This window comes from Schistocerca piceifrons, chromosome 7, assembly GCF_021461385.2.
Source record: "Schistocerca piceifrons isolate TAMUIC-IGC-003096 chromosome 7, iqSchPice1.1, whole genome shotgun sequence".
Classification (NCBI taxonomy): Eukaryota; Metazoa; Arthropoda; class Insecta; order Orthoptera; family Acrididae; genus Schistocerca; species Schistocerca piceifrons.
In genome coordinates, this window is record NC_060144.1 from 80681639 (window position 1) to 80706356 (window position 24718).

General features: G+C 45.9%; 1 protein-coding gene across 1 annotated transcript in view; it reads right to left on the reverse strand.

Annotated features, from left to right (window-relative positions):
* The window catches only part of LOC124805445 (venom carboxylesterase-6-like), a 135751-nt gene that overhangs the window by 79755 nt on the left and 31278 nt on the right, over positions 1-24718 (reverse strand). The window contains exon 4 of the mRNA XM_047266007.1: positions 11588-11773. Within this exon, the coding sequence (XP_047121963.1) occupies positions 11588-11773 (186 nt within the window). The remainder of the gene's footprint in view (positions 1-11587; positions 11774-24718) is intronic.

The window sequence follows — 24718 nt, forward strand, 5'->3', positions numbered from 1 at the left end:
ATAAACAAATAAAACGGTGTGTGCATCACGACGGACTCAATTTGTGGTATTACTGTTTTTCTATGCAAACACGAACCGAATGGAAGAGTTCCAAGATAATATTATTGATCAGACTAATTGTCTGACTGGACTGAGGAGTTTATAGCTAACAGGACACAACATGTCGTTCTCACCACAGAGAAGTCTTCAGATTCAAAAGTAACTGCAGGCATACCTGAAGGCAGTGTTACTTTTCAAAATATATATTTGATTTATTTATTGAATCGTACGGCTAGGGCCCCCCGTCAGGCAGGCCGTTCGCCGGTAGCCGGTCTTTCAATTTGACGCCACTTCGGCGACCTGCAGTCGATGAGGATGATAGGACGATGATGACAGCACAACACCCAGTTCCTGGGCTGAGAAAATTCCCCTACCCAGCCGGGAATTGAACCCGGAGGATTGACAGTCCGTCACGTTAACCATTCAGCTACCGGGGGCGGACAAAATATATATAAATGACGTAGTAGAAAACATCGGAACTTCCATATTGTGCTGTTCTACAGAGAGAAGTCGCAACGCTAGAAATTAGTAGCGATGAGAAGGAGAACCCGCAGAGGGTCGACGCTTAATGTAGGAAGTGGCAATTTACTATCGACATAAACAAATGTAAGGTATTATATATACATACACAGAAGGACGCATTATTGTATGATTACATGCTTCCAGAACAACCACTGGAAACAATTCCAGGATGAGATGTAGAGTGAAACATCCACATAACACTAATTACAGGAAAAGCAGATGCCAGACTGATAGTCTTTGGAAGAATCCTTAGGAGATGTAGTTCGTCAACAAAAGAGGTAGCTCACAAAACCCTCGTCCGACCAGTGCCTGAATGTTAGTCAGATAGGATTGTTAGAGAAAATAGAGAAGATCCGAAGAAAAGCGGCGCGTTCCGTCACACGTTCATTTCGTCGGTGCAAAAGCGTCATGGGGATGCACAGCCGATTCGAGTGGCAGCCGCTGCTAGTGCGCCGTTTTGCATCACGGTATGGTGTACTGGTTAAGTTCCGAGAGCGTGTCAACAAATTTAGTGCTTCCTCTTAGGTGTATTTCGCGTAAAGGCTGTGAATATAAAATTAGATGGATTCGAGCACACACAGAGGATAGACAGTCGTTCTTCCCGCGAACCATTCGCGACTCTACGACTCTAACAGAAAATGAGGGAAGTTACAATTGTATAAGAAGTCACACACCACGAAGTGACTTACAGATGCAGATATATATCGAGTGAGTGTTCGAAAATTAACGTAACACGAAGACAGAGGTGAGAATGGCCCATCACAGGTACAGTGGGAGAAAGTTGGCTGGAACTTCTAAGCCAACGTATCTTCACCCCTTTACATCTTTAAACAGAGGAACTGATCCCATGTCAGTGTCGTTTTAGACGTGACAGGGAAGGGAACACGATATAAAACGGATAGAAAAAGTGAAGCCTGGAGCGAAAGAGTGGCCGGTCGTTTCAAATTCCTCTTCCCCTCCCCCCCCCCCCTCCCCGCCCCTACTCATCGAACAAAGGATCCGTATTCTGGATAGCGTCGTGGTGGACGCAACGGAAGAGGATACAGAGTCAGGCCCAGACTGAAAAAGTCCCAGCAGGAGCCAGAGATTTTCGCTGGTCATTCAAAAACTTAAGGAACCTCTCCTCCAATTTATAAAAATGGAGGAGTCTTTTCGCTACCAGTGGTATCTTAGAATCGCTTGTAGCTGAACTTGGTATGTTAATGGAAGTGCTCCTCAGAGCATTTCTGTCTGGTCTTGGAAGAAAGATATCACAGTCTGTCAATTTTGTGTTTATCATTCTCAGTTTCTTTTGTTATAGCTTATTTATGACAGACACGAGTTTCATGTTTCTATTACATTACACAGAGATCTTGCGATTTAATAAGAGTTTCATAGACTTTCAGTCCAGTGTTAGGCGGTCCCGCTTTCCTACTCTGTCACCAATGTTTTTCAGTAGTGAACCACAATTAAAAGAAAAGTATGATTCCCATTTGCATCTGTGAAGAATGCGAGAAAGTAATATTTTCTCTTTTTCACAAGGGGGCAGACATGAATTCAGACAACAACTTCATGGAGAAATACAAATCGAAAAGAGTATGGAGCGGTAAAGCAAAAGAAAGATTAAACTCGGAGACATTCAAGTAGGTAGGAAATGCTTCAGAGCTGGAAGACGGGTTCGCGAAAAATGGGAATGAGGTAGAGCTGAACAACGTGTAAATGACAAATGGATAAAAATGAGGGAAGGATTTATGGGTTCTGCCAAGAGAGTACTTGAAACTAGAAAGTCCAACAGTATTATGAAAGAATGCATAACGGAAAACATGTTGATAAATATGGAAAGGCGGAGAAAGCGGAGAAATGTGGAAATGAAGAAGGCAAAAAGAGGTGCAGGAAAGTGAACTAAGAATAGAAACTCAAGAATCAAAAGAAAGATGGATTAAAGAGAAATGCAAGGATGTACAGAAGATGGAGAAAGAGAGAAAGTATGAAATGATGCATAGATTGGCTAGTGAGATAGGTTTTGAAAGTAAAAGAAGGTATCGAATATATTGCTTCCCCCTACGTATACCTCCCGAGGATTTCACGAATGTAAAGCCGGTCGAAGTGGCCGTGCGGTTAAAGGCGCTGCAGCCTGGAACCGCGCTACGGTCGCAGGTTCGAATCCTGCCTCGGGCATGGATGTTTGAGATGTCCTTAGGTTAGTTAGGTTTAACTAGTTCTAAGTTCTAGGGGACTAATGACCTCAGCAGTTGAGTCCCATAGTGCTCAGAGCCAGATTCGAGCGCGCACGGAGGCTTTCCGGCAGTCGTTCTTCCCGCGAACCATACGCGACTGGAACAGGAAAGGAAGGTAATGACAGTGGCACGTAAAGTGCCCTCCGCCACGCACCGTTGGGCGGCTTACAGAGTATAAATGTAGATGTAGAAGAACAATGTGGAAATAGATAAAGTGGGCGGCACATTATCCGAAGAACTACAGGAGGTTTTGAGTACATCGCAAGAATAATGTGACAGAAAAAAATCACGACGCCAAAAAATAATTAATTTAGAGTAATGGAATTTCTGGAATACATTTGTCTGGATAACATATTTAAGTGATTAACGTTGCAAAATCATAGGTTAACGTAAGCACGAGCTAAGCCATCGCAAACGTGAAATGCTGGTACGTTAATAAACGGCGTAAGCGCCAGAATGTCGAATGCAAGCATGAAAACGTGCATGGATTGTATTGTACAGGTGTCCGACTTCAGTTTGTGGGATGGAGTTTCATGCCTATTGAATTCGGTCAGTAGAGAGATGGCTAGCCGCGCTGAGTAGCCGTGCGGTTTGAGGCGCGTTGTCAGGGATTGCGCGGCCGCTCCCGCCGGAGATTCGAGTCCTCCCTCGAGCATGGGTGTGTGTGTTGTTCTTAGCATAAGTTAGTTTAAGTTAGATTAAGTAGTGTGTAAGTCTAGCAGTTAGGTCCCTTAGGAATTCACAGAGATTTGAACATTTGAGGGGTGGTTAACGCTGTTCGTGGATGATGCTGGACTTGTCGTCCGATGATGTCCAATACGAGGTCGACTGGAGACAGATCTGGTGATCGAGCAAGCCAAGGGACATATCGACACTCTGTAGAGGACATGGCGTTACAACAGCGGTATGCGGGCGAGCGGTGTGCTGGCGGAAAACGCCCCTTGGAGTTCTGTTAACGAATGGCAGCTCAACAGGTCGAATCATCAGACTGATGTACAAATTTGCAGTCAGGGTGCGTGGAATGACTACGAGCATGGTGATGTTACCATACGAAATCGCACCCCAGACCATAACCACGGTGTACTTTCAGTGTATCTAGCACGCAGACAGGTTGCTTGCAGGCCCTCAACTGGTCTCCTTCTAACCAACACACAGCCATCATTGGCACCGAGGTAGATCCAGTTTTGATCAGAAAACACAACAGGCCTCCACCCTGCACTCCAGTGAGCTCTCGCCTGACACCAATGAAGCAAATGGTGATGGCTTGTGATCAGTGGAATGCACGCTACACAGCGTCTGGCTCGGAGCTGTTCTTCAAGTAAACGATTAGTAACATCTCGTTGCGTTACAGTGTTGCTAACTGCTGCTCAAAGTGTTGTTGCAGATGCAGTATGGCCGGCCGGAGTGGCCGAGCGGTTCTAGGCGCTACAGTCTGGAACCGCGCATAAAATGAGTGGCAAAATTCAGAATATCTGATCAAATTGGACATGATACATTACTGCGAGTCACGACCTGCGAACGTAAGACTGTCAGATCCGTGCTTAACACGTGCTGAAACAACACGGACATGTGGAAACTAGATTCCGAACTGAAATCGAAATTAGTGACGTTTCAGAAATCTTTTCAATTATACTATACTCGTGAGGTCACGAATGAACTAAACAAGATTGAACTGAGAAGATATACGAGGTGCATTCAAGTTCTAATGCCTCCGATTTTTTTTCTAATTAACTACTCACCCGAAATCGATGAAACTGGCGTTACTTCTCGACGTAATCGTCCTGCAGACGTACACATTTTTCACAACGCTGACGCCATGATTCCATGGCAGCGGCGAAGGCTTCTTTAGGAGTGTGTTTTGACCACTGGAAAAGCGCTGAGGCAATAGCAGCACGGCTGGTGAATGTGCGGCCACGGAGAGTGTCTTTCATTGTTGGAAAAAGCCAAAAGTCACTAGGAGCCAGGTCAGGTGAGTAGGGAGCATGAGGAATCACTTCAAAGTTGTTATCACGAAGAAACTGTTGCGTAACGTTAGCTCGATGTGCGGGTGCATTGTCTTGGTGAAACAGCACACGTGCAGCCCTTCCCGGACGTTTTTGTTGCAGTGCAGGAAGGAATTTGTTCTTCAAAACATTTTCGTAGGATGCACCTGTTACCGTAGTGCCCTTTGGAACGCAATGGGTAAGGATTACGCCCTCGCTGTCCCAGAACATGGACACCATCATTTTTTCAGCACTGGCGGTTACCCGAAATTTTTTTGGTGGCGGTGAATCTGTGTGCTTCCATTGAGCTGACTGGCGCTTTGTTCCTGGATTGAAAAATGGCATCCACGTCTCATCCATTGTCACAACCGACGAAAAGAAAGTCCCATTCATGCTGTCGTTGCGCGCCAACATTGCTTGGCAACATACCACATGGGCAACCATGTGGTCGTCCGTCAGCATTCGTGGCACCCACCTGGATGACACTTTTCGCATTTTCAGGTCGTCATGCAGGATTGTGTGCACAGAACCCACAGAAATGCCAACAGTCATTCGGCGATCCCCCAAAACAATTCTCTCCACTTTCTCGATCATGTCGTCAGACCGGTTTGTGCGAGCCCGAGGTTGTTTCGGTTTGTTGTCACACGACGTTTTGCCTTCATTAAACTGTTGCACCCACGAACGCACTTTCGACACTTCCATAACTCCATCACCACATGTCTCCTTCAACTGTCGATGAATTTCAATTGGTTTCACACCACGCAAATTCAGAAAACGAATGATTGCACGCTGTTCAAGTAAGGAAAACGTCGCAATTTTAAGTATTTAAAACAGTTCTCATTCTCGCCGCTGGCGGTAAAATTCCATCTTCCGTACGGTACTGCCATCTCTGGGACGTATTGACAATGAACGCGGCCTCATTTTAAAACAATGCGCATGTTTCTATCTCTTTCCAGTCCGGAGAAAAAACAATCGGAGGCCTTAGAACTTGAATGCACCTCGTATCACGAGTCCACATGTCTGAACAGAGTCAAAACTGAACAATGGCTTGCATGAGTGGCCAAGTGAAACTGGTTATAACATTCCGAAATTAACCAGAAAAATTTCGTATACCGTTCAACGAGCATTAAACGATGAGAGCAAGACGTTAATTTTGACTTAAGCTGAAATCTACAAAAATAAGATTATGAATTAACTATGAATAGGCACGCTCACACTTGGTCGGTGTTCCCCATCTCGCGCCTCCCGGAACACTGCCGAGCAAACTCTTTTGGAACCGACGCGTCGCGTTCCTCCGGAAGTGCTCAGACAGCTCCCTATTGTGTGGTGACAACCTGTACAAGAGCTTCGTCCAAGGTGAACAGAAACCTTTGTGCTACCTGGTATGTGCTTGGTTACTCTGCTATTCTGCCACACTAGCAAATGTTCAAATGTGTGTGAATTCCTAAGGGACGAAACTGCACACACTACGTAAACTAACTTATGCTAAGAACAACACACACATCCATGCCGAGGGAGGACTCGAACATCCAGCGGGAGAGGCTGCGCAGTCCGTGGCATGGCGCCTCAAAGCGCGTGGCCACTTCGCGCGGCTGCTATGACTTCTTCTCCCACAGATCTAGATACTGAAATCTAACTTGTACAGTCTCATTCATGCTTTTCACTCATCAGGTGAGAGGAGGAAACGATGTATATACTGAGATACTGCACATAGATTTATTGAATATGAGTGTAGGGCTCCGATAATTACCAAAAATCTTAGTAAAATGTGAGGTGAAATAGAGGTGGCCACTATAGACACACTCAGTTGCTCTGTCTTTTTCTTATGTAGTTTACAGTTTGCTCCCAGAATTGAGGTGCCAGAGGTGCGTACATTAAGTTAATGTTAAACAAAAGATGATGAGGCTCATGTAGAGATTCTTCATGGGAAGTAGCAAACAACTGTCTTCTCACTGTAGTTGATTTGTATGCATTGTAAGTTTGAACTTGTTTGATTATGAATTTTATTCAGAGCACTGCATTTGCGTTGATTCACTGCAGTGACTGAGTTGGAAGCGTTGAGTGTATCGTCTCAGACGTGTTGTTGGCTGTGCCAGTGAAACCTCAGTCTTTAAAAGTAATTTTAAGTTTATCACAGAGGTAATAGATTCGCAGTTGTTTCTGATTCCAACAAATTCGCAAGTGCACGACATACGGTTTTACTGTCGTTTCATTAAACGTTTTCAGTTCTGGGAAGACGACGACAATTTTGCACTTGCACACAGTACTCCGCCAGCCCAATTCAGTTCATTTTGTTACAAATCTTTTCCACGCTTCTGTCCGTTACCAAATCAGTTGAATGACAAATTCGGGTACAGCACTGATGTCGAGAACAGCGAATCTTAGGAGAGGTTATCAGAATACTAGCTGACAAATCCGGCATTGCCCCGATATTCATTTTGCCAATTTTCTGTTAGAAACGAAACCTTACATATACTTCTGCAGTAGACTTGGTGTGAGGTGATTACGAACAGTCTTTGTTCGCTGGGGGCAGCTCTTTCGCGTGTCTACAATGCGATTTTGTAAACGCACCTGTGCTGTGTCTCTTCATAGCTCAATAGACGGCTATTGTTTTCGCCTACAGCCGTTTGCGCTACGCAGTTAAAAGCTGTCAAAAGCGCTGCCCGGTGTCAATGATGTCCTTCAGTTGACTCGACTGCATGAGCGTCTTAGTAGTAAAGAATAAATGTCTTAAGACTTTATGTATCATACGACATTTTTTCACGTATCTCGTTATTTATGATGTCATATCTCCTGATCTACAATGATATAATTTCGTAGGAACATTCAGTGTCATATGATGGTACTGTCTGCTAGATGTGTTGCTAATAGAGTTAGTAGCAAAGAAGTAATTAACTTAAACGTCATGCCGAATGTGGGAGTTTTTTGCACTCCTCAGTGTTTATGACACCATATCTCCTGTACTATAATTTTGTAGAAGCATTTAGCGTCATATTTCGATGCTACCAGCGAAATGTATTGCGAGTGGAGTTAGTAGCACAGAAGTAATAAATTTAAAAGTCATGCATGAAGCACTAGTTTTTCACTCATCTCGTTTTTTATGGTGTCATATCTCCTTAATCACATATATATATAATATTTATGGATTAGCTAAACAAGAAACGATGATGATTACTTCATTCAGGCCATCCGCCATTGATTAAATTATAAACAATATTGCGACGGGGAACTTTTCTATATCCACAGAAAAAGGAGATCAAAATTTAGGAGGTAATATACAAAGAGACAATTCCCGATTTACTCGCACTTCCGTTGGTCTCGAGGAAAGAGTCCGTAGTTTTACCATTTATCGCATAACACCAATACTATAATCCGAACACTTGAGGCGAATCAGAGGCTTAGTGCATTTAAATTTCATCTTTGATAACACCGAAGGGACGGTTAAACAGTTGTAGTTTAATACACTGACTAAGCACGTAACGGGATCAGAGACTGTAACCACGGACTGAATCTCAAATACCTAAGTAATTCTTACTTCGTAGCCCTCTGTATAAAAGTAGTCATGCGGACTTCAATATACTCATCAACTCACGTTTACGAATAGTCAGAAACAGCCCCTCTGAGCTCATAAGACAGACGTTGATGAGCCGTAACATTAGGACTGCCTGCTTTGTAACGTGTTGATCCATGTTTGTGACGCAGAACGGCATCAGTTCGTCCTGGCAGGGAATGACAAGTCCTTTGTACATTGCCGGAAGTTTGTAGCAACCTATGCCTGCGTGCAAATTACTCAGTTTCCACAAATTGTTGGCTGCTTTCGTTCACTGATGGCTTACTGCGATTCCCGTCTGCTACTTAACTGTAATCCATTTGGATCCTTTCCCGGTCATTGTTTCTATTCTGGTTGTCCTGTTGATTTTTTTTTTGTCTCCACCGCTGATAAACTATTTTAATTCCGTTGCTTGACACCACAGGAAATTCAGCAAATTCCTGTAAGCTGTCCTCTTTGGACACCCTACATACGGTAACCCATCTTTGTAAGTTGACTTGACTCTCACTGAAAGTGTGAAATCCTCAGTTTCTGGTGTTGCTACGTCAGTTGGTGACACTCCCTATGACATTTAAGTACAATCTTATTCTAGTAGAAGGAGTAAAACAGTATAGATTGTAAGGGGTTCATTAGGTGTTCATTACTATTCGCTAGCTCACTTGAGCAGATGTAATTTCGATGGACTGCTCACGCACTGCCTGCGATATGGAATGTCTATGCTACAATAGAATCGCAGGTCAGAGCGCTGTTGGCAGTGAGTCGAGTTTAGTAGCTCGCAGAGAACAGTCGTGTTTTGTAGCTCGCACAGAGCACTTGAGTTCTGGAGTTCGGACAGGACAGTCCAGCGACAGACTTTGTAACACCTCCGTTTTTATTATCCCGACCTGATCTGATCGAATAGCAGCCCAATATTTATTATTAACACGACCGTGAACCTAATGGGGCTGGCAATCGGAATTGACTGCTACGGAAGTTGTTACATTCCAGTTAGTTCTGCTCAATACTATAATACTGAATGTCTGGTAATGAGGAACACCAACACAGTTTTACTAATTACGAACTTATATTCTTCTCAAAACACAAAAAAAGGAGATAGCCACTGCCTTCGTCATACGTATCTAATTACGGCTAATCTCAGCACAGGCTTTCTTCATTTTCCATTATCGTCACACGCTAATCCATCACTGCATCCAACACTGCAATCCAAGGTTAGGCCGGCGCGGTAGACGCGAAACCAAATATCGGCACTAGTAACGTCACTGATCACTTTTGTAATGATACTTCTTCACTTTCCTGGTATTAATCTATTACATAGGGGTCTAACCACGGCTATGGCGACACCCTTCTCCGTTAAAGACCTGTATTTCAACAATGGCCTTACACACATATTCCCGCCAACCTGGCGCAACTCCACACTCGCTCTCGCAACACGTCACAATCGATTGTTCGTCCTATCGACCTGTGCCAAGTGCAAAGGGCCTATGGACCTCTTACAACTTGCGTTGGGCCGGTCGTGCAGAACGATGGCGGTGCTTGAGCGATATGGTATGAGGTAAAAGAAAAAAAAAATGTGTTATTGCACTTTGCTGCCGCGCGCATATGTTAATTGCCACAACTGATTTAACCACAATTGTAATGTTAAAGTCCCATGTAATTCCTTGCAGAAATGTTTCAATAATAACTTTTGTTCTGAAGAAAACTTTTGCCAGTAATTTATCTGAGTTTAAAGATTTTACGAATTTTTCCTGTGCATACTCATGTTGATTAAGCAAAAGAAAATCAGTTGTTTTCCTACAAATAAAAATCTAGTGGCCAGCATTGCACTGAGCTGTGACAAAAATTTCTTATAGGAGCATCATCATTGTGAGGTAAGAACTTTTCAGTTTATTCAGGATGATTTCACAGGGCCATGACGGAGCGCTGCTGACGTCAAAACTTATTAATCTCGATATGCAGTCAGTCTTTAATGGAAGGACACATTAAAACTTGAAATTTTATTATTGGAAAGAAATTTTTCTATTGGGAACTTAAACGAGATTTTTTCTGTTGGGAAATTACACTAACTGCGAATATTATAAGTATTTTTCTGTTGGCAGGTTACAAGATCCCAACAGAAAGAACTAAACGTACAAGACAGTTTCTGAGAAGTCAGTCATTGTTCTTTCAAAACACACACGCACACACACTTCGATTTATGTATGGAGGTTGGATCTGGCGGGAGAAGAGCAGGGCTTTTAATGCAGTTTTGTATTAAGTTACTATTAGCGTGCATGAAGTAGAAGATTTTACGTTATTATGTAATACAGTACGCTTACAGTCTAGACAAGATGTAGGCCTATATGAGGTTACAGTGCTTTTACGCTGTCATACATTGGATTCCTCTCTCTGTACAATAGAAATGAGGTAAACAAATACAGGGCTTTGCTGAAAACTCTGCTACTATTAAGTAACACTACAGCGATTCTCAAACGTAAATTTTCATGACCCGGAACGTCACACTTATCCTAATATTCCGGGTTGTTTTCCCGTGACAGAATGAATTTCTCGTTGGAACTCAACGTTTACATCTGTTGACGTATAAAATGTTAAGATGGTTACGAAAAAGTCGTAGTGATATTCAGGCTTCAACGAAATTCGAGGTTCGGTTTAGGATAGCGGTATTTTGGCAAATACAGTATGCTTTAACTACAGTGGAACGTGAACAGTTTAACAACATAGCGGTTCCGGAAACGCTTCCAAGCTTGGTCCGAAAGCAATGATCATGCACTTTTGGACGTCGATGAATCGCTTCGTTCCAGTATCATGACAACGGGTGTACTGTTTTCGTGTTCCCTGACACACTTTATGTACCCTACACTGCTAGTGCTTGCACCTGTCGTCTGTGAGTAGTTATTACACGTTGACCTTGAACATAGGAGGTGGTCACAATGAAGTCACTGGACTGTGTAGGAACCGACAACAGCCATTTCCGCTTAAGTTTTCCAAACATGTGACGTCATGCCTCTCTACGGGAAAACACAGGAACGAAATTTTGCTTTATCCTCTGATGAACCATGGTGTATATCGCACCTTCGAAAAAGCTACAACCACCCTCTGCAGATGAGGACTAAACGTTGGATTTCAGCAAGAGTTCGTGCGATGACGACAAAATAGCCCGGAATATTTTAGTGAGAATACAGTTATTTGGTCCGCGTAATTGACTCCGTCGTTTGTTACATCTGCCTTAGTGGACAAACACAGTGCTGCTGAGTAAAGGCTGTACTAAGGGAGGAACAGACCGTCTGCGAGCGGGGAGATGATCAGGTGCGACGTGGAGCAGGCTCCCGCGCTCTCGCCGCCGATGGTCACCTGGTCGGGATCTCCACCAAAGGCAGCGATGTTCTGCTGCACCCACCGCAGCGCCATCACGATGTCCTTCATGCCTGCGTTCCCGGGGACCACATCGTCGCCGGTGCTCAACAGACCTGCAGAAAACGGAAGCAAAAATAGCGGATTAAGTTAAAAAATGGTTCAAATGGCTCTGAGCACTGTGGGACTGAACTTCTGCGGTCATCAGTCCCCTAGAACTTAGAACTACTTAAACCTAACTAACCTAAGGACATCACACACATCCATGCCCACACATCCATGCCCGAGGCAGGATTCGAACCTGCGACCGTCGTGGTCGCGCGGTTCCAGACAGAAACGCCTAGAACCACTCGGCCACTTCGGCCGGCGCGGATTTAGTACGAGTATAACTAGATCCAACTCACCATCTACTCTGCCTGACAAAAAAGGTGAAGTAGCCAGAAGCAGAGGAAACTACCTGTAAGTGAACCTTAACGTGTTCAGAGGTTACGTGATGTTATCTAAGTACCCAGATTTACAAATAATTTGGCAGTGACCTTGTTTATCAGTATGATGTTGCACACCTTCTCGCCTAGATGGGTGCACTAATTGGATATAAAGGGAGACGTTGTACTCTATCCTGAACCAGATGGCCCGCAACTGTTGTAGCTGGTCCTTGATATCATGCATACAGATACTGGGACAGAGTTAACATCGCAGCTGGTCTCACACATATGCATACCTTGCTAGCCACGACAGTACCTAAGCACCACGGAGACAGTTCATAGAGACACGTGCCATGTGCACCAGAGATAACACTTGAGGAGGCAGGAGGTACATAGCATAACTGTTGTGCCCTCAGAGCCCCTCAGTCACTACTAGCCGTGATGAAGTCATACTCGCAGGCACCGAATACCATATTGTCATGAGGTAGAGTAACGTTGTTGTGGTCTTCAGTCCGAATCCTGGTTTGATGCAGCTCTCCATGCTACTCGATCGTGTGAAAGCCTCTTCATTTCCGAATAACTACTGCAATCTACAGACATCTGAATCTCCTTTCTTTATTCATACCTTGGTCTTCCTCTACGAATTTTACCCCCCCCCCCCCCCCCCACACACACACTTCCTTGCAATGCTAAATTGGTTATCCCTTGATGTCTCACGATGTTTCCTGTCAACCGATTCCTTCTTTTGATCAAGTTGTGCCATAGATTTTTGTGTCTCACCAGTTCTGTTCAGGATTCCTCATTAGTTACATGATCAACCCATCTAATCTTCAGCATTATTCTCTAGCGTCACATTTTGAAAGCTTCTATTCTCTTTTTATCTAAGCCGTTTATCGTTCACTTCCATATAGCGCTACTCGGCATGCGAATACCTTCAGAAACGACTTCCTAACAGTTAATATATAATCGAAGTTAATAAACATCTTCAGAAATGATTTTCTTGCATTGCCAGTCTACTTTTATATCCTCTCTACTTCGGCCATCATCAGTTATTTTACTGCCCAAATAGTAAAACTCGTTTACCACTTAAGTGTCTCGTTTCCTAATCTGATTCCCTTAGCATCACATGATTTAATTCGACTACATTCCGTTATGCTTGTTTTGCTTTTTTTTAATATTCATCTTATATCCTTCTTTCAAGGTACCGTCCATTCCGTTCAACTGCTCTTCCAAGTCCTTTGCTGTCTCTGACAGAATGACATTGTCATCAGAAAAGCTCAAAACTTTTGTTTCTTCTCGCGGAACTTTAATACCTTCTGCAAATATTTCTTTGGTTTCCTTTACTGCTTGTTCAATGTACATATTGAACAACATCGGGGATAGGCTACAACCCTGTCTCACTCCCTTTTCAACCACTGCCTCCCTTTCATGCCCCTCGACTCTTACCACAGCCACAACAACGTGTCTCCAAAACATTGGAAGAATGGGACCTTTCAACTGGTAGCCGCCACACTCGCCGACAATGGTCATCTGGCATAATGCAGAACTACAGTTCACTGCTAAATACAATGCTACGTGATTCATCAGCGGTTCATGCTTCCTGACGAAGGCATCACTCCAAAAGCAGCCGACTGTGCTGTGGTTTTAATGGCAACCTACGCATGGGACAATAATTCCTTATTCCGACTGCAGCAATTCTCTAACAAACATTGCGGTAAGACACAGAGCATTACAACTCGGATAGCCGGCACGGATTTGAAACTTTAAGATGTGCTCAGTGTGCAACGTGGCGATCCTCCTTTGTGGTGGTGAGACGTCGTAGACCGGAACGTTGACGATATGTATCAAATGGTTCAAATGGCTCTGACAACTATGGGACTTAACATCTGAGGTCAACAGTCCCCTAGAACTTCGAACTACTTAAACCTAACTAACCTAAGGACATCACACACATCCATGCCCGAGGCAGGATTCGAACCTGCGACCGTAGCGGTCGCGCGGTTCCAGACAGAAGCGCCTAGAACCGCACGGCCACTCCGGCCGGCGATATTACAGTATAACGATTCGGTTTTTAGCGACTGAGAACGGAACACTAAAAAGTAAGTAAACAGTTTAGTGTTTGAAAAGTAATCGTCGTGGCTGCTAATATATTCTCATTCGTGAAGATAGTAACTTCCGAAAGAACAGATACCAATGAGGACCATGCAGATTCTCTAGAAAGAAATGATAATCAATCGAAGCCCTCAGATGCCAACAGGTGTTGTTGATATACCTCAATGGGGACAGCGAAAAATGTGTGCCCCGACATGACTAGAACACGGGATCTCCGGCTTACATGGCAGACGCTCCATCCATCTGAGCCACCGAGGTCACAGAGGATAGCGCGACAGCACGGACTTATCCCTAGCACGCTTCCCGTGAGACCCACATTCCCAACTTTCTACAACCTACGTTCGTAATGTCCCTAGAGGATAGTTAAAGGGTACCCTTTAACTATATGAAGATAGTAACTGTTCGGAAGGAACAGATACCAATGATGACCATGCAACTTTTCTAGAAAGAAATGATAATTAATCGAAGCCCTCAGCTGCCAACAGGTGTTGTTGATATACCTCAAGTGGACAGCCGGGAATGTGGGTCTTACGGGAAGTCCCTGCAGTCCCTGCAGTCGTGCTACTCTCTGTGCCCTCGGTGGCTCAGATGAATAGAGCGTCTGTCCTGTAAGCAGGAGATCCCGGGTTCGAGTCACGGTTGGGGCACACATTTTGAGCTGCCCCATTGAGGTATATCAACAACATCTGTTGGCAGCTGAGGGTTTCGATTAATTCTCATATTCGTATTCATTCCACTCTGAGACAAGACGGTCAAAGTCTTCATGGAAAACTGTTTGCGGTTGCCTACGGAACCATGATTTTACACAGGCGTGCACCTGTTTGTATGAAGCAGACCTACGGCCACGAATGTCTTCTTTTATGGTTCTAAAAATATGGAACTCACATGGGACGAGATCGGAACTGTGCTGAGGATGCGTAAGGGCCAACCAGCGAAACTTCCCCAGCGCAGTCGAAACAATCTGTGTAATACGTGAGCAGGCCCCTTTCTAAATTTCGTCTTCGTTTCCTTTGTTGCTTACCCAATGTCCATATTGAATAATATCTGAGACGTGCTACCAACCCGTTTTACCCTCTTCTCGACCATTGTTTCCCTTTCATGTCCTTCACCCTTCTGTAACTGCAGTCTGGCTTAAGTACTAGCTGCAAATACGCTTTCGTTCCCTGCATTCTCCCTTCCACCTACCAAATGTCCAAGAATGTTTTCCACTCGGGACAGTCAGAAGCTTTCTCTAAGTCTGAAAATGCTATTAACGTAGGTCTGCCTACCATCTGAAATAGGTCGTGGGGTTAGTATCGCCTTTCGTGTGACAGTATTTCTCCAAAACCCAAACAGATATTCCCCGAGGTCGGTACTAGCAGTCTTTTTTTTCAATTGTCCGCAGATATTTTGTGTCAATATTTTGCAACCATGAGTTATTAACTGTCATCTATTGTCTTCCTTGGAGCTGGGATTATCGAACTGTTCTTGAAGTTCGAGGGCTCATATATCTTTCACACTGGATGGAATAGTTTTGTCGTGGCTGGCACTTCAATATATACGCAGTATAAGTACACTATTGGCCATTAAAACTGCTACACCAAGAAGAAATGCAGATGATAAACGGGTATTCATTGGACAAATATATTATACTACAACTGACATGTGATTATATTTTCACGCAATTTGGGTGCACAGATCCTGAGAAATCAGTACCCAGAACAACCACCTCAGGCCGTAATAACGGCCTTGATACGCTTGGGCATTGAGTCAAACAGAGCTTGGATGGCGTGTGCAGGTACAGTTGCCCATGCAGCTTCAACACGATACCACAGTTCATCAAGAGTAGTGACTGGCGTATTGTGACGAGCCAGTTGCTCGGCCACCATTGACCAGACGTTTTCAGCTGGTGAGAGATCAGGAGAATGTGCTGGCCAGGGCAGCAATCTAACATTTTCTGTGTCCAGAAAGGCCCGTACAGGACCTGCAACATGCGGTCGTGCATTATCCTCCTGAAATGTAGGTTTTCACAGGGATCGAATGAAGGGTAGAGCCACGGGTCGTAACACATTTGAAATGTAACGTCCACTGTTCAAAGCGCCGTCAGTGCGAACAAGAGGTGACCGAGACGTGTAACCAATGGCACCCCTTACCATCACGCCGGCGGCGGTGGCCGTGCGGTTCTAGGCGCTCCAGTCCGGAGCCGCGCTGCTGCTACGGTCGCAGGTTCGAACCCTGCCTCGGGCGTGGATGTGTGTGATGTCCTTAGGTTAGGTAGGTTTAAGTAGTTCTAAGTTCTAGGGGACTGATGACCACAGCAGTTGAGTCCCATAGTACTCAGAGCCATTTGAACAATTTTTGAACCATACCATCACGCCGCGTGATACCCCAGTATGGCGATGACGAATACACGCTTCCAATGTGCGTTCACTGCGATGTCGCAAAAGACGGATGTGACCATCATGATGCTGTAAACAGAACATGGATTCAGCCGAAAAAATGACGTTTTGCCATTCCTGCAACCAGGTTCGTCGTTGAGTACACCATCGCAGACGCTCCTGTCTGTGATGCAGCGTCAAGGGTAACCGCAGCCATGGTCTCCGAGCTGATAGTCCCTGTTGCTGCAAACGTCGTCGAACTGTTCATGTAGATGGTTGTTGTCTTGCAAACGTCCCAATCTGTTGACTCAGGGTTCGAGACGTGGCTGCACGATCCGTTACAGCCATGCGGATAAGATGGCTTTCATCTCGACTGCTAGTTTTACGAGGCCGTTGGGATGCAGAACTGCGTTCCGTATTACCCTCCTGATGTTATATCCTAGCCAGTAATGCCACCCGAGCCCGCTGCCAAAAGGTTGGCATCATCAAAGTCCGGACGCCGTCCGCATAAGCAGCGCCAGCGAGGCAGGAAATCGCCGGAAGTCTGCGCGCGCCACCGCTGGCTTCTGGTTTCTTAAGCGCTGGAGTCGCGAGCGCTAGGACAGTTCTGTATTCGCCGCTCAGTTGGATACTCGCCACCGAATTGTGTACTTGCTAGTCAGTTGTGTGTTCATCGCAGCAGAGTTGTTGTTTGTCGTCAGCCGACGCTGACCTAGCCGCTCCGACTCGAACTAGACAGATTTCTGTAGACACGGAGTTCACTGCTGTGTTTCTGTATCTTCGTTAATAAAGATAAGTACCGACTTTTATTTAATCAGAGTGTTTGGGTTTTCATCTTTCTGTTCACTGTTCCAGCGGACCGGTCGGCCCGCTATTAAAAGTGTGGCGGTGACTACGTAAGCCGTTTCTACAGCGAATTGTTTGTCGCTACGAACGCCGCCACAAAACTGGCGACGAGGACTTCCGAACTCGTGTGCAGGGCTGGTTCAACTTGTTTCTGGTTATACTAATTATAGCGATAAAATTTTGGGGGCTGGTTTAATTTGTGTTCACTACGTCTGCCGAATTACAACAGTTGATCTTGTTACAGAGTCAGCAAATACAAAGTCTGGTGGAAGCAATCGCCAAACAAGCGGCTAATCCTCCAACACAAAAGGAACAAGCACAGGCAGCACCACCTTTCCGTGCTTTTGATGCATCAAGAGAAGAATGGCGAGAATATTTCGCGCAGTTGCAGGCGCACATGACAGTCTACAAAATCACAGGTACTGAGCGGCAGCTTTATTTAATTTCCACTGCAGGCGTGGAAGTCTATCGACTACTTTGTAAGTTGTTCCCGGAATCCCAGCCAGAAGCTTTGGACTATGACGTTGTTGTTAACAAGCTTGCTGAGTATTTCGAGTCGCGAGTTCATGTGGCAGCAGCCAGATTCAAGTTCTTCAGATTAAAGAAACTGCCACATCAATCTAATAAACAGTGGTTAACAGATTTACGGGGCCTCACCCGTCAGTGCCGATTTAATTGTGTGTGTGGAGCTTCCTACAGTGATGTCATGCTACGAGACGCTATTACTCAAAACATTGCAGATTCTCGTATTCGTGCTGCTATCTTAAAGTTGCCTGACCCGTCATTAGAGACTGTGATGAACATCATTGAAGCCCAAGATACTTTTGACTATCCTGAGTGTGAGTTAGATCAGCCATGTATTTCTCAAATTGCCTGTGCTAAGCAAGTTCTGTCACGCCCGCGGCCCCACCGGCAGAGTCAGACTGTAAACACTAGCCGGCCGCGTCATGTTAAACACATTCGTCAGCCGCGTGTGCAAAATGATAGAGTTAAGTCTTGCCCTAAGTGTGTTCTTGCTCATCCTCGTGAACGTTGCCCGTTAAGAAACGCGGTTTGTCACTTTTGTCAAAGGAAAGGACACATCCAGACTGTTTGTTTGCGTAAACGCAAGAACAATTCTAGTGCTGCCCAGCCCATGGATATTCATGTTCTTCAAAGCCAGCCCGCCCAGAAGGTCGCGTTTAAAGACTCTTCCACGGTTCGTGTGGGTAATAAACTTGTTCGCAATAAGCCACCCACCCAGCCCTCTGCTATGCGACCCAAGCGTAATTCAAACGCTGTAAAAAGTAATGTACAGACTGCAAGTGAAGCGGGAGTTGTTGTTCCACCCGCCCAACCCACGAGTTGTCGTAAGCAGCGAACACGCGCTAAACGCGCTGATTTTGTGTCTTCTGCCTCCACTGCACCGATCCAGAGACAGTGTAATAAACTATTTGTGAAGCTACGCATCCAGGATAAGACCTTCCATTTTCAATTAGACACTGGTGCGTCTGTGACTCTCATAAATAGTGCTACGTATGCGGCTATCGGCCGCCCTAAACTTTCAGCGGCAAAACATTCTTTGGCTACTTATAGTGGAGAACAAATTCCTGTGTTAGGTGTATGTAGCATGCCAGCCACATTCCGTGGCAATACAAACACAGTTTCATTCACAGTGCTCCGCGCTACAGACAGTGTAAACATTTTCGGATTAGACTGTTTTGACTTGTTTGGCCTGTCTATCCAAGACAATGTGTTGCAAATTAATTCTGTTGTTATTCCTCAAGACAGCATAACCGATTTGTGTAACCAATACAGTGACATATTTAAAGACGAACTAGGTTGTGCTGCGAACTTTGCCGCTCATATTACGTTTAAAGATAATGCTCAGCCTCGATTTTTTCGTGCTCGTCCAGTGCCTCACGCCCTCCGGGCACCTGTAGAAGATGAACTTCGTCTTTGGCAAAACAACGGTGTTATTCAACCCGTTTCAGCGAGCCAGTGGGCTTCTCCCTTAGTTATTATAAAGAAACCGTCTGGCAAGTTACGTTTGTGAGCTGATTTTAAGTCGACAGTTAATCCTCAGACTGTCATTGATTCTTTTCCTTTGCCTAGACCGGACGAGCTGATGGACAAGTTAGGGGAAGCTCGTTTCTTTTCCAAAATTGATCTCCGTGAAGCATATTTGCAATTGCCCCTCGACGAGCAATCACAACAGTATTCTGTCATAAACACGTCGTTGGGGTTGTTCCGTTTTCTGCGTTTGCCTTTTGGTTGTGCGTCAGCTCCAGCTGTTTTTCAGCGTTTTTTGTCTCAACTTCTGGCTAATGTGCCATCGTGTTGCAAGTATTTAGACGATATTGTTGTGTCCGGTCGGACGCCTGCTGAACATTTCCGTAATTTGGAGTGTTTGTTTAAAGTGTTGTCTCAGGCAGGCCTACGTTGCAACATCGATAAATGTTCATTTTTCCTTACGGAGATGGAGTATCTGGGACATGTTATTAATGCTCAAGGCATTCATCCCTCCCAGTCACATTTAGCAGCTATTCGTGATTTGCCCGCCCCTCGCAATCTGCAGGAATTGCAAGCAGTTCTTGGCAAATTGACATATTATATTAGGTTTATACCTAATGCATCACAGATTGCTGCACCGTTGCATCGTCTCCGCCGTAAGAATGTTCCGTTTGTGTGGTCAGCTGATTGCCAATCAGCCTTTCAGCAGCTTAAAGAGGCTTTATTGAATGATCGTTGTCTAGTCCATTACGACCCTAACAAGCCTCTGGTGTTAGCTTGTGATGCCTCTTCTTTCGGCCTCGGTGCTGTGTTGTCTCACCGAGTCGGTAACACCGAACGTCCTATTGCGTTCGCATCTAAATTGCTAAACAAAGCTCAGTGTAATTATAGCCAATTGGACAATGAAGCGTTGGCTATTGTGTTCGGTGTCACAAAATTCCATCACTACCTCTATGGTAGACCATTCTATTTAGTAACAGATCACAAGCCTCTGACGTCACTGTTTCATCCGTCTAAACCAGTTCCTCAGCGGACAGCTCAGAGACTACAACGTTGGGCTCTTTTGTTATGACAATACCAGTATGAGATACTGTATCGCCCTACAGCTCAGCATGCAAACGCTGACGCGCTTTCAAGATTGCCGATTGCTGCGGATGATGTCTTCGATTCCTCTGAAGACTCTTGCCATCAGATTGACGCCGATGAGCATCAATCCCTCCGGGATTTTCCGATTGATTATCGTCAGGTGGGACGTGAGACAGCTACGGATCCTCATCTGAGTTTACTATTACGTTTTGTTCAACGTGGTTGGCCGTCCAAGGCAAAGGACATATCGGATCCTGTGGTTCGTCGCTATTATCCGCAACGTCATCTGTTGTCTGTTTCGCACGGAGTTTTGCTGTTACGCACCGAGAATGACCAGCTTCGTGTAGTGGTTCCCCAAGTGCTCCAATCCAAGGTCCTCGCCTTGTTGCATCAAGGTCATTGGGGAGTGGTCCGCACCAAGCAGCTTGCCCGCCGTCATTGTACATGGATCGGCATTGATAAGCAGATTACGCAGATGTCTACAGATTGTTCGACGTGTGCCGAACACCAAGCTGCTCCGCCTCAACGCTATTTTGAGTGGGCACGCCCTGCCGGTCCCTGGCAGCGAGTACATATTGATTTCGCTGGTCCATATTGGAATTCTCGTTGGCTCATCGTGATAGATGCATTTAGTAATTTTCCGTTTGTTGTGCCCATGCAGTCTACAACGTCTGCACAAACTATACAGGCGTTGACTTCAATTTTTTGTATTGAGGGTCTTCCAGAAGTTTTAGTGTCTGACAATGGTCCACAATTTACCTCTGCTGAATTTGAAAGTTTTTGTTCTGCCAATGGCATTCGCCATGTTCTTACTCCGCCGTTCCACCCTCAATCGAATGGTGCAGCGGAACGTTTTGTACGCACATTCAAGGATCATATGGACCGCCTTCGTGCTACACACTCTCGTCAGCAGGCCCTCATCACGTTCCTGTCGTCGTACCGGACCACGCCACGCGACGGCCCTTCGCCTGCGGAGCTTCTCCACGGCCGTCGTCATCGCACCCTACTACGGTTGTTGCACCCCCCGGATCGACCCGCCGCTTCTGAGCATCGCACGCGTTTTCAGCGCAACGACGCCGTTTTTTTCAGAGTTTATCACGGTCGCCGTCGTTGGGAACGGGGTACCGTGATAGGTGTCCAGGGTCGCGGTTTTTATACTGTTCAAGGTGCTACTGGGGTGCACAGGTGGCATCAGAACCAGTTGCGCCGCGCTGGCCGCCCGGATTCTGCCGCTCGTTCTTTGTCCACAGATTTGGTCCGCGGCGGGTTCCAGCCGCGCCTTCCGACTTCGCTGCCGCCCCCAGCGCAGCAGCAGCAGCCGTCGCCGCTACCACGCCGACAGCCCGTCCCGTTGATGCCTCCCGCGCAGCTTCATCCGGGAGCGCCCCGGGTGGTCGCTCCGCCGCCTGCGGTCCCTCTTCAGTCGCCACCGCCTTCGGAGCTGATGGACGTCGACCCCTCAGCCGGGACGCCTTCCCAAGCGGTGGCTGTGCAGCCTGTCCTGCAGCCGCTTTCCTTGGGCACCCCCAAGGAGTCTGACACCGCAGCGCCTTGTCCGGCGCCCACTCAGCAGCCGTCGACGCAGCGTCAGGAGACGCTGCCTCTCTTCGTGGGTCCCGACGCCCCGTCGCGTCCAGTACCAGAAGCTGCGCCCGTGGTCACAGGCGTGCACCCTGACCTCGGTTTTCAGTCGGTGTTTCCCGAGGCCCCGCGCAGCCAATGCTGGGGTGCGGACCGGGGACTGCCACCGACAACAGTCTCCGCCCCGGTCTCTTCTGCTACGCCTGCGGCCAGACCCCTCCCCCGCCGTCGACGCTCGCCACGTCATTATTCAACGACGGTGCGGCGATTTGGGGGGGAGGAGTGTTATATCCTAGCCAGTAATGCCACCCGAGCCCGCTGCCAAAAGGTTGGCATCATCAAAGTCCGGACGCCGTCCGCATAAGCAGCGCCAGCGAGACAGGAAATCGCCGGAAGTCTGCGTGCGCCACCGCTGGCTTCTGGTTTCTTAAGCGCTGGAGTCGCGAGCGCTAGGACAGTTCTGTATTCGCCGCTCAGTTGGATACTCGCCACCGAATTGTGTACTTGCTAGTCAGTTGTGTGTTCATCGCAGCAGAGTTGTTGTTTGTCGTCAGCCGACGCTGACCTAGCCGCTCCGACTCGAACTAGACAGATTTCTGTAGACACGGAGTTCACTACTGTGTTTCTGTATCTTCGTTAATAAAGATGAGTACCGACTTTTATTTAATCAGAGTGTTTGGGTTTTCATCTTTCTGTTCACTGTTCCAGCGGACCGGTCGGCCCGCTATTAAAAGTGTGGCGGTGACTTCGTAAGCCGTTTCTACAGCGAATTGTTTGTCGCTACGAACGCCGCCACAAAACCTGAACCCACCGATTCCATATTCTGCTAACAGTCATTGGATCTCGACCAACGCGAGCAGCAATGTCGCGATACGATAATCCGCAATCGCGATAGACTACAATCCGACCTTTATCAAAGTGCGAAACGTGATGGTACGCATTTCTCCTCCTTACACGAGACATCACAACAACGTTTCACCAGGCAACGCCGGTCAACTGCTGTTTGTGTATGAGAAATCGGTTGGAAACTTTCCTCATGTCAGCACGTCGTAGGTGTCGCCACCGGCGCCAACCTTGTGTGAATGCTCTGAAAAGCTAATCATTTGCATATCACAACATCTTCTTCCTGTCCGTTAAATTTGGCGTCTGTAGCACGTCATCTTCATGGTGTATCAATTTTAATGGCCAGTAGTGTAAAATTTCGCCGTTTGTAATCGTTCCCGTTGTCTCCACTTTAATGCCCATCACTGTAGTTATCCTAGTATTAGAGGAGAAAATTGTTATTATAAGAGAAAATTTAAATGTTTAGCCGGCCGGTGTGGATGAGCGGTTCTAGTCGCTTAAGTCTGGAACCGCGCGACCGCTACGGTCGCAGGTTCGAATCCTGTCTCGAGCATGGATGTGTGTGAAGTCCTTAGGTTAGTTAGATTTAAGTAGTTCAAAGTTATAGGGGACTGAAGACCTCAGATGTGCTAAGAGCCAGTTGAACCACTTTTTTAAATGTTTGAGCATATTATAGTGTGGTTTCTGCATAGTAGGGACGCAGCAGAGGTAATTTTGGTGGAAAGTTGGAAGGGCGACTTCAAAATTTTGGAAGAACTGGTGGCCCAAAACAAACGATGGACTTGAAAGTCGTCCGCCAGACGAGGAAGAGTTGAGGTGAGTGAGGCTGCTCACTAGAGATGGGTAGCTAGCGAACGAACGGGTACAAAGGAACGGTTCACCAAGATGAACGAAAGGACCGAGGAACAAATTCCAAGGAACGATCGGTTCATAGTTCACTTCGGTCGCGGTGGTCTACTTATAGTTCAGGGGAACGAGGAACGATCGGTTCATAGTTCACTTCGGTCGCGGCGGTCTATTTATAGTTCCTGGGAACGAGGAACGATCGGTTCATAGTTCACTAGTTCACTTCGGTCTCGGCGGTCACTTCGGCAGTTCTCGTTCCAGCCTCGGTCTCGAGCTCGTCTCAGACTCGGTCTCCCTCGGCCACCCTCGTCGTTCTTCGCATGACCACCTGTCTCAGTTCCACTGCCGACTGCTCCTAGTTAGTCCAGTATCCAGTTTTTCGTTTCGTTCACTGCGCTCGTCTATTTTACATCTGTTCCAAACTGTTTTGCACTTGGTTCTGGCTATTCAGCGTCCACGACCGGTAATCAAAAAGTATTTTATAGTTACGTAAATCACATAAAAATTACGTTGTATGTAATAGGTACGTCTTTCCAGGTAACAAAAGGGCATATCAGCCCACTTCATTATATCGATGAACAGCACCAGACATACTTATAATAATGCAAGTTTTTTTGTTATTCATATATTTTTTGGATTCATCGACTTCATTTAGCAGCTAACTTTCAATAAATTGCTTAAATTTTAGTGTAAGAAAATTCATATAAAACGATTTTCGTGTATCTTTCATATACAAAAGATTACATTTAGGAAGGCTCTAATTATTTTTAAGTTTGGTTGTTTCCAATTTGCCTTACCTGCTGGTTTGGTTTCTTTGAAAAAAATAAATAAAAAGTGGGTTCTGGGTCATTTTGGCTCAGCAGGAAAAGCGGTGCCTCTCCATTTGATAAGACACAGATAGTCATAAAATCGTATTTACTTATTATCTCAAAAACATTTGTTCAGAAGGAGCTTTCAAACCAAAAACTTTATT